The 14,424-nt window shown below is 41.6% G+C and overlaps 1 protein-coding gene across 2 annotated transcripts in view; it reads right to left on the bottom strand.

The window, feature by feature from the left end:
* Window positions 1–14,424, bottom strand: part of slc25a26 (solute carrier family 25 member 26) — a 259,040-nt gene that overhangs the window by 24,057 nt on the left and 220,559 nt on the right. For both annotated transcript variants that reach the window (XM_034167165.1, XM_034167166.1), the window contains one exon: window positions 5,139–5,212. In XM_034167165.1, coding sequence (XP_034023056.1) covers window positions 5,139–5,212 — 74 coding nt within the window. The remainder of the gene's footprint in view (window positions 1–5,138; window positions 5,213–14,424) is intronic.

Below are 14,424 nucleotides of genomic sequence, written 5' to 3'. Positions count from 1 at the left end.
GTAAGTTTATTGATACATAAAAAGACTTTTCCTTTTCTTTCCTCCTTGTTTCCCCCTCTTACATCACTTACATCATTATCACCAGATCAGGGTCGGCAAGTGGGGGTCTGTTGCTCAAAGGTCTCCCCCTTCTGCCAGCAGACTCCAAAACCTTGTCTTTTAATGCAGAGCCTAGGACATTCAGCAAAGGGTGGACCTGTGTCAGGGGGCGACCCCTCTCTGGCAGCAGGTTTACAAAATACTTTGCATCTTTTAATGCACCACACACATGACAAATGGGGAAGGAGGGGAAGGGGAAAAAAAAGAAAGAAAATAATGATAATAATAATGATAATGATAAATTAATAAAAAAGTTAAGGTAATTAATAAAATAAAATGAATGTAGCATAATTGTATATATGTATATGTATCATGTGTATACGTGTGTATAGGTGATGTATGTGTGTATTTTGTGTATGTATGTTCGCATGTATGATGTGTATGTGTATGTATATATACGAGGTCTGTGATAAAAGTAACGGACATTATTTTTTTCAAAAACCATATGGATTTGAATCACGTGTGATTACATCAGACATGCTTGAACCCTCGTGGGCATGCGAGAGTTTTTTCACGCCTGTCGGTTACGTCATTCGCCTGTGGGCAGTCTTTGAGTGAGGAGTCGCCCACCCTCTCGTCGTTTTTTCATTGTTTAGGAATGGCTCAGAGACTGCTGCTTTGTTTGATCAAAGTTTTTTCAAAACTGTAAGACACAACTGAGTGGACACCATTCGATAAATTCAGCTGGTTTTCGGTAAAAATTTTAATGGCTGATGAGAGATTTTGGTCTGGTAGTGTCGCTTTAAGGACGGCCCACGGCGCCTGATGGCGATCTGCGCTTTGAGGCGGCAGCGTCTCGCCGTTTCAAGTTGAAAACTTCCACATTTCAGGCTCTGTTGACCCAGTAAGTCGTCAGAGAACAGAGAACTTTCAGAAGAAGTCGGCATGAGGAGTTTATTCGGACATTCCATTGTTAACGGACATTTTGTAATGAAAGAACGTGCGGGCAGAGTTGCATGTCGGGCCGGACCCGACCGCGGGGGGTCGCGACAGGAAAAACACCTCCGTTGGAAACCTTAACGGGCAAGTTGGAACATGCCCAAGCTGTTAAACAATTTCTCAGTTACTCACTTGTTGAAAGCCATCAAAAGCCGCCTGAATTTTACAAATGGTTTTCAACACAGAGGGGTTTTTCCTGTCGCAGCGCACACAGATTTGCCGAGTCGTCACGGAAACGACTCGGCGAATTTGCGCGCACGTCTTTCATTACAAAACGTCCTTAAACAGTGGAATGTCCGCATAAAGTCCTCATGCCGGCCTCTTCTGAATCGTCTCTGTTCTCTCACGACGTCCTGGGTGAATTAAGCTATAATTAGGATGTTTTCAGGTCGAAACAGGCTGACAACGGCGCCCGGAAGCGCTGCATGACGTCCCGCTCCGTGGGAAGTCCATACAGCGACAGAAACACCCCATAATCTCTCATCAGCCGTTAAACCTTTCACCGAAAACCATCTTAATTTCTCCAATAGTGTCCACTCGGATATTCCTCACAAGTCCAGAAAAAATGTTGATAAAGCAACGCGTGCCGTCCGCAGCGGCTATTCAGACAAAGAGATTCCGAAGGGCGGGGTGGAGCACTCCTCACTCAAGGCCTGCCCACAGGCGAATGACGTCACCGACACGCGTGAAAAAACTCAAGCATGCGCACGAGGGTTCAAGCATGTCTGACGTAAAAACATATGAATCAAATCCATTTATTTTTTGAAAAAAATAAAAAGGACCGCTTTTTTCATCACAGACCTTGTATATATATATATATATATATATATATGTATATATTGAGACAGAATTACCATCGACACACACAAGAATAGTCCTTTTAAATAGTCATTTTCTGAGTAAATGTGGGGAATTTATTGACATATGAAAATGGCTTAAGGAATGACACCAGCAATATCAATAGCAATTAAAAAAAATGGTAGTAATAATAATAATAATAGAAAAAAAAATTTTTTTGATTGACAATAATTATTGTCATTATTACTGTCTATTATGGTGGGAATTGTTTTTATCATTATTATTATTATTATAGATACTCATCACTAATATATGATATCAATTACATAGTAATAAAAAAGGAATATTGGTCACACTCGGTAGTCGTAATAACGTATGGGTATTTGGGGGTGGGATTAAATAAGTTCGTCTTCATCCCACCCCTTTTCGGGTTAAGTGTGCGGGTATGTATGCGTGTATGTTTGTATCTCCTGTTCTTTTCAACCCAATGTGGGTAAATGTAGATGTCAAAGAAATGCTTATTTTGTAAAACTCAAAATAAATGATCAATCAGTCAATATGTATGTATATGTATGTGTATATGTGTGTGTATATATGTATATGCATATACACTCAACAAAAATATAAACGCAACACTTTTGGTTTTGCTCCCATTTTGTATGAGATGAACTCAAAGATCTAAAACTTTTTCCACATACACAATATCACCATTTCCCTCAAATATTGTTCACAAACCAGTCGAAATCTGTGACAGTGAGCACTTCTCCTTTGTTGAGATAATCCATCCCACCTCACAGGTGTGCCATATCAAGATGCTGATTAGACACCATGATTAGTGCACAGGTGCGCCTTAGACTGTCCACAATAAAAGGCCACTCTGAAAGGTGCAGTTTTATGACACAGCACAATGCCACAGATGTCGCAAGATTTGAGGGAGCGTGCAATTGGCATGCTGACAGCAGGAATGTCAACCAGAGCTGTTGCTCGTGTATTGAATGTTCATTTCTCTACCATAAGCCATCTCCAAAGGCGTTTCAGAGAATTTGGCAGTACATCCAACCAGCCTCACAACCACAGACCACGTGTAACCACACCAGCCCAGGATCTCCACATCCAGCATGTTCACCTCCAAGATCGTCTGAGACCAGCCACTCGGACAGCTGCTGAAACAATTGGTTTGCATAACCAAAGAATTTCTGCACAAACTGTCAGAAACCGTCTCTGGGAAGCTCATCTGCATGCTCGTCGTCCTCATGGGGGTCTCGACCTGACTCCAGTTCCTCGTCGTAACCGACTTGAGTGGGCAAATGCTCACATTCGCTGGCGTTTGGCACGTTGGAGAGGTGTTCTCTTCACGGATGATGCGAAGGAGATGTGTTGCACTGCATGAGGCAAATGGTGGTCACACCAGATACTGACTGGTATCCCCCCCCAATAAAACAAAACTGCACCTTTCAGAGTGGCCTTTTATTGTGGGCAGTCTAAGGCACACCTGTGCACTAATCATGGTGTCTAATCAGCATCTTGATATGGCACACCTGTGAGGTGGGATGGATTATCTCAGCAAAGGAGAAGTGCTCACTATCACAGATTTAGACTGGTTTGTAACAATATTTGAGGGAAATGGTGATATTGTGTATGTGGAAAAAGTTTTAGATCTTTGAGTTCATCTCATACAAAATGGGAGCAAAACCAAAAGTGTTGCATTTATATTTTTGTTGAGTATATGTAGTATGCATGTGTATATATGTATACATGTGTGTGTGTGTGTATGTATGTATATGTGTGTGTGTATATATGTGTAGGTGTATGTATATGTATGTGTAAGTATAAATGTATGTATGTGTATATGTATGTAGTGTATATTTATTTATGTGTTAGTGGGTATGTATATAGGTATATATGTGAGTGTGTATATGTGTGTGTATAAGTGTATATATGTATATAATGTGTGTATATGTATGTACGTATACAGGTATATATGCACGGCCCAAGCAGAGGGTCACCCCCTAGAGCCTGGGCTGCTTGAGGTTTCTTCCTAAGAGGGAGTTTTTCCTCACCACAGTTGCCTAGTGCTTGCTCTGGGGGTCGGCATGGTTAATATGGAGTGACTTGGGCCATGTTTGCTGTGATTTGGCGCTTTATACATAACATACTTATACATGAATTGAAATGTAATTGAATATTGAAGTGTATGTCTGTGTTGATATGTAGTGTGTTGTGAATTTGTGTATATGTTGTTATGACTGTTATAATTGTTGGACTAATTCTAGCAGGGGTGGGCGTTGATAAGCTTTGCTTCTGCCCACACCCTTTCGGACTCACAGGCTTGTTTATATAACATTCATATTATTGGTATGTTTCTGTTCTTTCGGATTTGTGTGTGTGCCGAATAAATCCATTAATTCATTCATTCATTCATTCATTGTGATCCTTAACTGGAATAAGTGGATTTAGAAAATGGATGGACGGATGGATGGATGGAATACTAGGGCCCATTAGGGATGTGTCCTGCCTTTGTCAACAAGGAAAGGTTTACTGACCTTGACTTTGCAGACGATACTGTGATCCCTATAAAATTGATCGTGGCACTCAAAAAGCTGTGTGAGACGTCAGTGTCTGGATTTATGAATGGCCATGATCAAGACTTTGTATGAATTACTGACTCAGCCATTAGAAGTTAATCTGTTTGTGGTGAACATGTCAAACTTGCTGAAAGATTCACTTGCGAGAGCAGTGACATTCAGGTCTCTGGGGCCTTTGCTTTTCAGATTGACAAGTCACAAGGAACAGCTTATGGACACATGAGGTCAGTGGAGAGAGGTATTTGATCATGGTGATACCTTTGCAGAAGAACGATGGCCCAAGTCTTTAGGGTCCTGGTGTGTCCAGTCCTACTGTATGTTTTTACCCAGTGGTTTAGGATGATGATTAAATGTGCTTGAGATTAGGTCTCTCTGGAGAATCCATGGTGTAGGACTTTGTGTCACTTTGTGACTTGATGAAATGTACTCCTGGCACTGTTGTGATTGGGCAGGTGTGCACAAGTGGACACCAGTTATCCTCCAAACCTGAACTGAAATTCATTCCCATCATTCCCTCCACGAGTGTGAAGATGACAACAACAAATGACTTTTAACAATGAGGAAAAACACTGAACTTGTTCAGCAGTCTGCTCACATATACAACCATTCTGTGAGGACACGTTTTGATTCTGTCTGCCGCCGTGGAGTAACAGTGGGTGTCAAATTGAAATAAAGTGCAGGACTGAAAGGGGTTAAGACAAACATAAAGCCACTCACCCTGTAAGCCCTCGACTCTTCCACACGTCATAGAGCACGAGTGGGATGTTGCCGCTCGCCGTGGTTGTTCCTGCCTGCAGGAGCAGAGAGAGAAAACAGAATATGAAGCTGGATGGGTCATCTGTTACACATCCTGCTCCTCACACAGACACCATGTTTAGTATTCTTCAGCTGAGATTCCTTCACTCCCCCCCCCAACCGCCCCAGTGTTCATCTTCTCTCCCTCCAGTTCTCTGCAGGCCTGTGCCTGCTGTTGTAGGGCAGGTGACACCTCCAACACCCATCCCTGCACCCACTCACCCACTACAATCCTACCATTTGACCACCCACCTCTCTCAACCAGCCCTCCACCACACACACACACACACACACACACACACACACACACACACACACACACACACACACACACACACACACACACACACACACACACACACACACACACACACACACACACACACAATTTCATGTCAACACCACCTGTGCTGCCTGTGAGTATCTCTCACAACTGTGTTTTCAATCTGTCACTCTAGAATGGAAGAGTGTCACGAGAGCTGCGGGACAGGTCAAGCTCGGATCACGTGCACGTGCGACATGCATGCAGAGTAACAGGGACGTAACGGGGATCACATACTTTACTTAATGCCTTGTGTGTATCTGAACATGTTTTTCTGCTGAAGGGACAATGGATGAAGCAGGTTTAATTCGTGACTGCCTTCTGTCCCAACACACTCGTCACCATCACGGACAACACAAGCAAACTGAGTTGGTCCACTTTAGCCATTTTTGTATGAAAATTAGTTTGTTTTTTAAAGCACCAAACACTGGGTTAAGGATAACACGTGTCGTGTGCGGTTCTGTGTTTGGACAATTAAAATGAGTGACAATTAATAGTTACATCTGCAAAGGACGTAATAAAATTATCGGCATACATTTATTTATGTGTCTGCCCGTCTGTCTCTTAGCATGATTACGTCAAAACTATTGCAAGCATTTTGACAAAATTTTCCCCACAGATAGATATTAGGCCATGGAAGACTCCATTAAATTTTGGAGGTGACCTGGGTCCAGATTCTGGATCAAGTTGCACTTTATATAGGCTTTGAAGGATTACTTAAAAACTACTTCACAGATTCTCACCACTTTTGCACCACAGATAAATATTAGGCCATTGAAGAGTCCGTTAAATTTTGGAGGTGACCTGGATCCAGATTCTGGATCAAGATTTCACTTTATATAGACTTTGAAGGATTACATCAAAACTACTTCACAGATTAAAATCAAATCAAATCAATTTTATTTATATAGCGCCAAATCACATAAACAGTTGCCCCAAGGCGCTTTATATTGTAAGGCAAAAGCCATACAATAATTACAGAAAAACCCCAACGGTCAAAACGACCCCTATGAGCAAGCACTTGGCGACAGTGGGAAGGAAAAACTCCCTTTTAACAGGAAGAAACCTCCAGCAGAACCAGGCTCAGGGAGGGGCAGTCTTCTGCTGGGACTGGTTGGGGCTGAGGGGAGAGAATCAGGAAAAAGACATGCTGTGGAAGAGAGCAGAGATCAATCACTAATGATTAAATGCAGAGTGGTGCATACAGAGCAAAAAGAGGTGAATAAAAAGAAACACTCAGTGCATCATGGGAACCCCCCAGCAGTCTAAGTCTATAGCAGCATAACTAAGGGATGGTTCAGGGTCACTTGATCCAGCCCTAACTATAAGCTTTTTCAAAAAGGAAAGTTTTAAGCTTAATCTTAAAAGTAGAGAGGGTGTCTGTCTCCCTAATCCGAATTGGGAGCTGGTTCCACAGGAGAAGAGCCTGAAAGCTGAAGGCTCTGCCTCCCATTTTACTCTTACAAACCCTAGGAACTACAAGTAAGCCTGCAGTCTGAGAGCGAAGCGCTCTATTGGGGTGATATAGTACTAAGAGGTCCCTAAGATAAGATGGGACCTGATTATTCAAAACCTTATAAGTAAGAAGAAGAATTTTAAATTCTATTCTGGAATTAACAGGGAGCCAATGAAGAGAAGCCAATATGGGTGAAATATGTTCTCTCCTTCTAGTCCCTGTCAGTACTCTAGCTGCAGCATTTTGAATTAACTGAAGGCTTTTCAGGGAACTTTTAGGACAACCTGATAATAATGAATTACAATAGTCCAGCCTAGAAGAAATAAATGCATGAATTAGCTTTTCAGCATCACTCTGAGACAAGACCTTTCTAATTTTAGAGATACTGCGCAAATGCAAAAAAAGCAGTCCTACATATTTGCTTAATATGCGCATTGAAGGACATATCCTGATCAAAAATGACTCAGAGATTTCTCACAGTATTACTGGAGGTCAGGGTAATGCCATCCAGAGTAAGGATCTGGTTAGACACCATATTTACCAGATTCACACCTAATTTGCACCACAGATACACATTAGAGCATGGAAGAAGGAATTTTGGAGGTGATCCGTATCCGGACTGGCGGACGTCAGATATCTCTGATTGCTCTTGCTAAGATACCAACGCAGTCAAACTGTGCTCACATCATTTTGTGAGAGCTGAGTCTTTCCTTGTCCACACTAAGCGTGGCGTGCAGAGAAAATGAGAAAATTTAGCGAATGTAACAGAAATATCATCTGTAGCGTACATCTATAAAGGTAAATGAGTGCAATTGCTTTGAATTTTTACATACTGATTTCATGGAATGACAGAAAGATTCCTTTATTTTGAAAGTTAACCCTCACCACCACCCCTAAAATCCAGAAAACTGAGTGAAAGAATAGTCCTTTATTTCTCCTGTTTCTCTTGGAGACAGCTAAGATATGACTGCACTCTCCCTCTGTTCGATACGTTATGTTTTAAATTTGTGCAGCAGAATAGAAGAAACTGGATATCCAAAACATACAAACACATGCAGCATGTGGATCAGGCCTAGGTTGCCTCATCCACCACCACACTTTGGACCCCTCGTGGTTCCTGGATGACAACCACACAGGCAGGCAACTGGTCCACCCTCCAATCTGCCAATCTACTGCTACAAAGTGAAACATGACTGCCAGAACACTGGACCTGGTGTAACAGTTTTTTCCCCCCACCCTAAAAATCCCCCCCTCCTGAAGGCAACATTCCCACAGGGCAGCACTGATTAAAGCTCATCCAAAGCTTGACAAAACCCAATCAGGATAGAGCAACCTTTAAACTCTATTTCTCTTGGATGTCTTATGGTTCCAGATGAAGCACAATTTGACTGACAGTGAACAATATTGGTATTCTTTCTGTATCCATCTATAGCTACAATCAGTCCAGGGTAAGACCACATCATTGAGACATATAGTACCAATGTTGCTTTCCACTCTAGATACAGTTGTGCTCAAATGTTTACATACCCTGTCAGAATTTTAGTTTTTTTTTGGCAATTTTTCAAAGAATATGAATGATAAGACATCAACTTTTTTTTTCACGCATGGTTAAAAGTTGTGTGAAGCCATTGACACAACTACTAACCAGCAAACAACTGTTTGCTCTTTTTTAAAATCATAATGGCAACAGAAAATTCTCCCAATGACCCTGATCAAAAGTTTACATACCCCAGTTCTTAATACCGCGTATTGCCCCCTTTAACATCAATGACAGCTTGGAGTCTTTTGTAGTAGTTGTGGGTAAGGCTGGTCATTCTTCTTGGCAAAAAGCCTCAAGTCCCTGTAAATTCCTGGGCTGTCTTGCATGAACTGCACATTTGAGATCTCCCCAGAGTGGCTCAGTGATATTGAGGTCAGGCGACTCAGATGGCCACTCCAGAACCTTCACTTTATTCTGCTGTAGCCAATCACAGATCAACTTGGCTTTGTGATTTGGATGTTATGTTGGAACGTCCAAGTATGTCCCATGCGCAGCTTCCAGGCTTATGAGTGCAAATTTTCCTCCAGTATTTTCTGATAACACGCTACAATCATCATGCCATCAATTTTGACCAAGTTTCCTGTGCCTTTGCAGCTCACACATCCCCAAAACATCAGCGATCCACCTCTGTGCTTCACAGTAGGAAGCATGTACCTTTCATCATAGGACTTGCTGACACCTCTCCAAATGTAATGTTTATGGTTATGGCCAAAACATTAAATTTTGGTCTCATTACTCCAAATGAATTTGTTCTCTGTACTGTTTGCTGTATTGAAAGTGGGATATTTTATGTCATTTGCAGAGTAATTGCTTTCTTCTGGTGACTCGACCATGCAGTCCATTTTTCTTCAAGTGACTCCTTATTGTGCATCTTGAAACAGCCACACCACTTTTTTCAGAGAGTCCTGTATTTCAGCTGAAGTTATTTGTGGATTTTTCTTTGGTGAAATGTTTGTTGGTCTATCTGACTGTGGTTTGGTTCCAACAGAATCCCATTTTCCACTTCTTAATTATTTGAGCATTGCTGATTGGCATTTTCAGACCCTTGGATATCTTTTTTATATCCTTTTCCGGTTTTATACAGTTCAGTTACCTTTTCATTGACCATTCTTTTGCTTTCCCTGCGACTCATAAACCAGAAGTGTCAGTGCAGCACTGGATGAAAGATGCAAGGCTCTGTCAGGAGCCCAGAAAGTCACTGACCTTATACAACCAATTGCAATGAAGTTGGTACATTGTGTGAAATATAAAAAAACAGAATACAATGATTTACAAATCCTCTTAAACCAATATTTAATTGAATACACCACAAAGACAAGATATTTAATGTTCAAACTGACAGACTATTTTGTTATTGTGCAAATATGTGCTCAATTTCAAATCGATGCCTGCAAAAAATTTCAAAAAAGCTGGGACAAGGGCAACAAAAGATTGGGAAAGTTGATGAATGCTCAAAGAACACCTGTTTGGAACACTGCACAGATGAACAGGTTAATTGGAAACATGTGAGTGTCATGATTGGGTATAAAAGGAGCATCCCCAAAAGGCTCAGCCGTTCACAAGCAAAGATGGGGCAAGGATCACCACTTTGTAAACAACTGTGTGAAAAAAAATAGTCCAACAGTTTAAGAACAATGTTTCTCAATGTTCAATTGCAAGGAATTTAGGGATTCCATCATCTACAGCACATAATATAATCAGAAGATTCAGAGAATCTGAAGAACCTTCTACACATAAGCGGCAAGACCAAAAACCAACAATGAATGCCTGTAACCTTCGATCCCTCAGGCGGCACTGCATTAAAAACTGACATCATTGAGTAAAGGATCTTACCGCATCTTCTCAGGAACACTTCAGAAAACCATTGGCAGTTAAGACAGTTTGTTGCTACATCTACAAGTGCAAGTTAAAACTCTACCATGCAAAGCGAAAGCCATACATCAACAAGATCCAGAAATGCTGCCACTTTCTCTGGGCCCCAGCTCATTTGAAATGGACAGATGCAAAGTGGAATAAGTGTGCTGTGGTCTGATGAGTCCACATTTCAAATTGTTTTGAAAATCATGGACATCCTGTCCTCCAGACAAAAGAGGAAAAACCATCCAGATTGTTACCAGCGCAAAGTTCAAAAGCCAGCATCTGTGATGGTATGGGGGTGTGTTAGTGCCCATGGCATGGGCAACTTACACATCTGTGATGGCACCATCAATGCTGAAAGGTAAATCCAGGTTTTGGAGCAACACATGGTGCCATCCGAGCAACATCTATTTCAGGGACATGCCTGCTTATTTCAGCAAGACAATGCCAAGCCACATTCTGCACATGTTACAACAGTGTGGCTACATAGTAAAAGAGTGCGGGTACTAGACTGGCCTGCCTGCAGTCCAGACCTGTTGCCCACTGAAAATGTGTGGCGCATTATGAAGGGCAAAAATACGACAACAGAGACCCTGGACTGTTGAACAACTGAAGCCGTACATCAAGAAAGAATGGGAAGGAATTCCACCTACAAAGCTTCAACAATTAGTGTCCTCAGTTCCCAAACACTTATTGAGTGTTGTTAGAAGTTAAAGTGATGTAACACAGTGGTAAACATACCACTGTCCCAGCTTTTTGGAAACGTGTTGCAGGCATCCATTTCAAAATTAGCAAATATTTGCACAAAAACATCTATCAGTTTGAACATTAAATATCTTGTTTTTTGTGGTGTATTCAATTGAATATATGTTGAAGAGGATTTGCAAATCATTGTATTCTGTTTTTATTTACAGTTTACACAATGTCCCAACTTTATTGGAATTGGGAGTGTATTAAAAAATGTTACTTATATTCAGTGTGACCAATTACTTATGAGTTCTGAAAAAGGAAAACTGAGTAAAAATGGCCAAAAATCTCAAAATTGTTAGTTATTTTTGTTAAGCCCTTTGAATGAAAGCAGAAAGCTTAATTTTTTAATGTTTAATGTTTTATTTTACGTCCACAGGCATAATTAAAAATAAAATATGTTGCCGTCCAAATACGAATGGACTTGACTGTTCCTGAAAATGCCAATGTGCAAGCTGGAGAGGAAGTACAGCAACACAACCTTAATTTTATTTTATGGGTGGTAACTTTGTTTTCATTTCTTTGTATCTTGTGTTTAAACATTTCACCCGTGCCTGTAACAGCCAGAGATATTTAATGGGTTAAGATAATTTTACAACAATAATTACAAATGTGTTAAGTGTGTCCCAACTTCATTCGAAATGGGGTTGTATACACACACTGATTCCAAGCAAAGAGATTACTGGTGAGGATGGCTAACTTTTGTAGGCATTCAAACGCGTTTGTGTCAACTTGTGTGTTGTGTGGGCCGCCAGAAGAGGAGGTACTGCTGGCCCACCACCAGAGGGCGCCCTGCCTGAAGTGCGGGCTTCAGGCACGAGAGGGCGCTGCCGCCACGGACACAGCCGGGAGTGACAGCTGTTACTCATTATTTCCTGACAGCTGTCACTCATTCTTCATCATCTCACTCCATAAAACCCAGACGTCATCTCCACCTTATCGCCGAGATATCGTACTTCAATGGAGGTAATATCCTCAGCCATTTGTGTTTACCTATAATCTGTACATTGTGAGTGTTTGCAGGCGTACCGGTCCCTTGTTTTGCGGAGGCTGAGTGAGTGCAGGACGGCACTCTTTTCCTCTGAGGGATCACTGCAAACTCATCAGCATATTGAGTGAGAGGTGGAGGTGGCATTCCCACCGTTGTTGTTACTGGGTGTACACACACCCACACTTGACTGTCTTTGTTCTTTGCCGGCAGTACCAGATCCGACAGTCGGGGACGGTGATCACCTGGGAATTCGGGACTTGGCGGCTCCAGTATTCACCAGGTTCGGTGGCGGCGGAAATCGTGTGGTTCCGGCTCTTCTCAGGACAGACGTCTTCTATCCTCGAGCCTGCCCACAGCCAGCCTTTGTGGATTGACTGTAATCATATTCTGAGATTGTCTGTGTATTCGTTGTGCACCTTCACAACATTAAATTGTTACTTTTTGGCTCATCTATTGACCGTTCATTTGCACCCCCTGTTGTGGGTCCGTGTCACTACACTTTCACAACATTGTGTGGATGTTATCAGGCCAAAATCAACTGGGTATGTAAACTTTTGATCAGGGTCATTTGGGTAGTTTCTGTTGTCATTATGATTTAAAAAAGAGTAAACACAGTTGTTAGACAATAAATGGCTTCACACAATCATTAACCATGAGTGAAAAAAAGTTTTTGTGCTGTCAATTATATTCTCTGAATAATAATGATAATAATAATAATAAAAAAATCAAAGATTCTGCCAGGGTATGCAAACTTTTGAGCACAACTTCATGTGTTTAAGATGGGAATAGGCTTTTTATCAAAGGGCTTACAATCAGTCCAGGGCAACACAGACATATAGCATCAATGTTGGTGTCCACTCTGTCAGCCATGTAATATGTATATGTCGCGGACATGAACAAGCGAAGCCCTTAAGCATCTCACCATGTCATTTATGCTTCAGGGAAGCATTACCACAGCTTCTGGGGGAGATCCCCCCCCCAGTCTTTCAATCAGCCTTAGACATTATGTGATCAAGAGTTACAATGTTACATTAAAAGATTATGTTTGGTTTGTGGCATTAAAAGTGAACAGTACACCCAGAAAGTATTCACAGTGCTTCACTTTTTCCACATTTTATGTTACAGCCTTATTCCAAAATAGAGTAAATTAATTTTCCCCCTCAAAATTCCACTCACAAAAGCCCATAATGACAACATGAATCTTTTTGAAATATTTGCATATTTAATAAAAATAAAAACTAAAAAAAAAAAAAAAAAAAAAAAAAAAAAAAAAAAAAAAAAAAAAAAATCACACATACATTTGTATTCACACCCTTTGCTCAATACTTTGTTGATGCACCCTTGACAGCAATTAGAGTGTCAGCCATTTTCAGATCTCTCCAGAGATGTTCAATCGGATTCAGGTCTGGGCTCTGGCTGGGCCATGCAAGGACATTCACAGAGTTGTTCTGAAGCCACTCCTTTGATACCTTGGCTGTGTGCTTAGGGTCACTGTCCTGCTGAAAGATGAGCTGTCGCCACAGTCTGAGGTGAAGAGCACTCTGGAGCAGGTTTTCATCCAGGATGTCGCTGTACATTTCTGCATTCATCTTTCCCTCAATCCTGACTAGTCTCCCAGTTCCTGTCACTGAAAAACATCCCCACAGTATGATGATGTCACCACCATGCATCACTGTAGGGATGGTGTTTGGTTTCCTTCAAATATGATGCCATGTGCCTTTTACTAAGGAGTGGCTTCCATTTGGCCACTTTAACATACAGGCCCGAATGATGGACTGTTGCAGAGATGGTTGTCCTGGAAGGTTCTCTTCTGTCCACAGAGTAATGCTGGAGCTCTGACAGAGTGACCATCGAGTTGTTGGTCACCTCCCTGACTAAGGGCTTTCTCCTCAAATTGCTCAGTTGAGCCAGGCAGCCAGCTCTATGAAGAGTCGTGGTGGATCCCAGCTTCTTTCATTTATGGATGACGGAGGTCACTGTGCTCACTGGGACCTTCAAAGTAACAGAAATGTTTGTGTACCCTTACCCAGATTTGGGACTCCAGGCAATCCTGTCTCGGAGGTCTCCAGACAATTTCTTTGACTTCATGCTTTGTTTGTTCACTGACATGCATCAACTATGTGACCTTATATGTCGACAGGTGTGTGCCTTTCCATATCATGTCCAATCAACTGAATTTACACCAGGTGGATTCCAATGAAGTTGTAGAAGCATCTCAAGGATGATCAGTGGAAACAGGAGGCACCTGAGATCAATTCTGAGCTTCATAGCAAAAGCTGTGAATACTTACAGTAG

This window comes from Thalassophryne amazonica, chromosome 3 (assembly GCF_902500255.1).
Source record: "Thalassophryne amazonica chromosome 3, fThaAma1.1, whole genome shotgun sequence".
NCBI classification, from domain to species: Eukaryota; Metazoa; Chordata; class Actinopteri; order Batrachoidiformes; family Batrachoididae; genus Thalassophryne; species Thalassophryne amazonica.
Note: the sequence above shows the minus strand (reverse complement) of the source record. Positions and strands in the feature narration are given on the sequence as shown.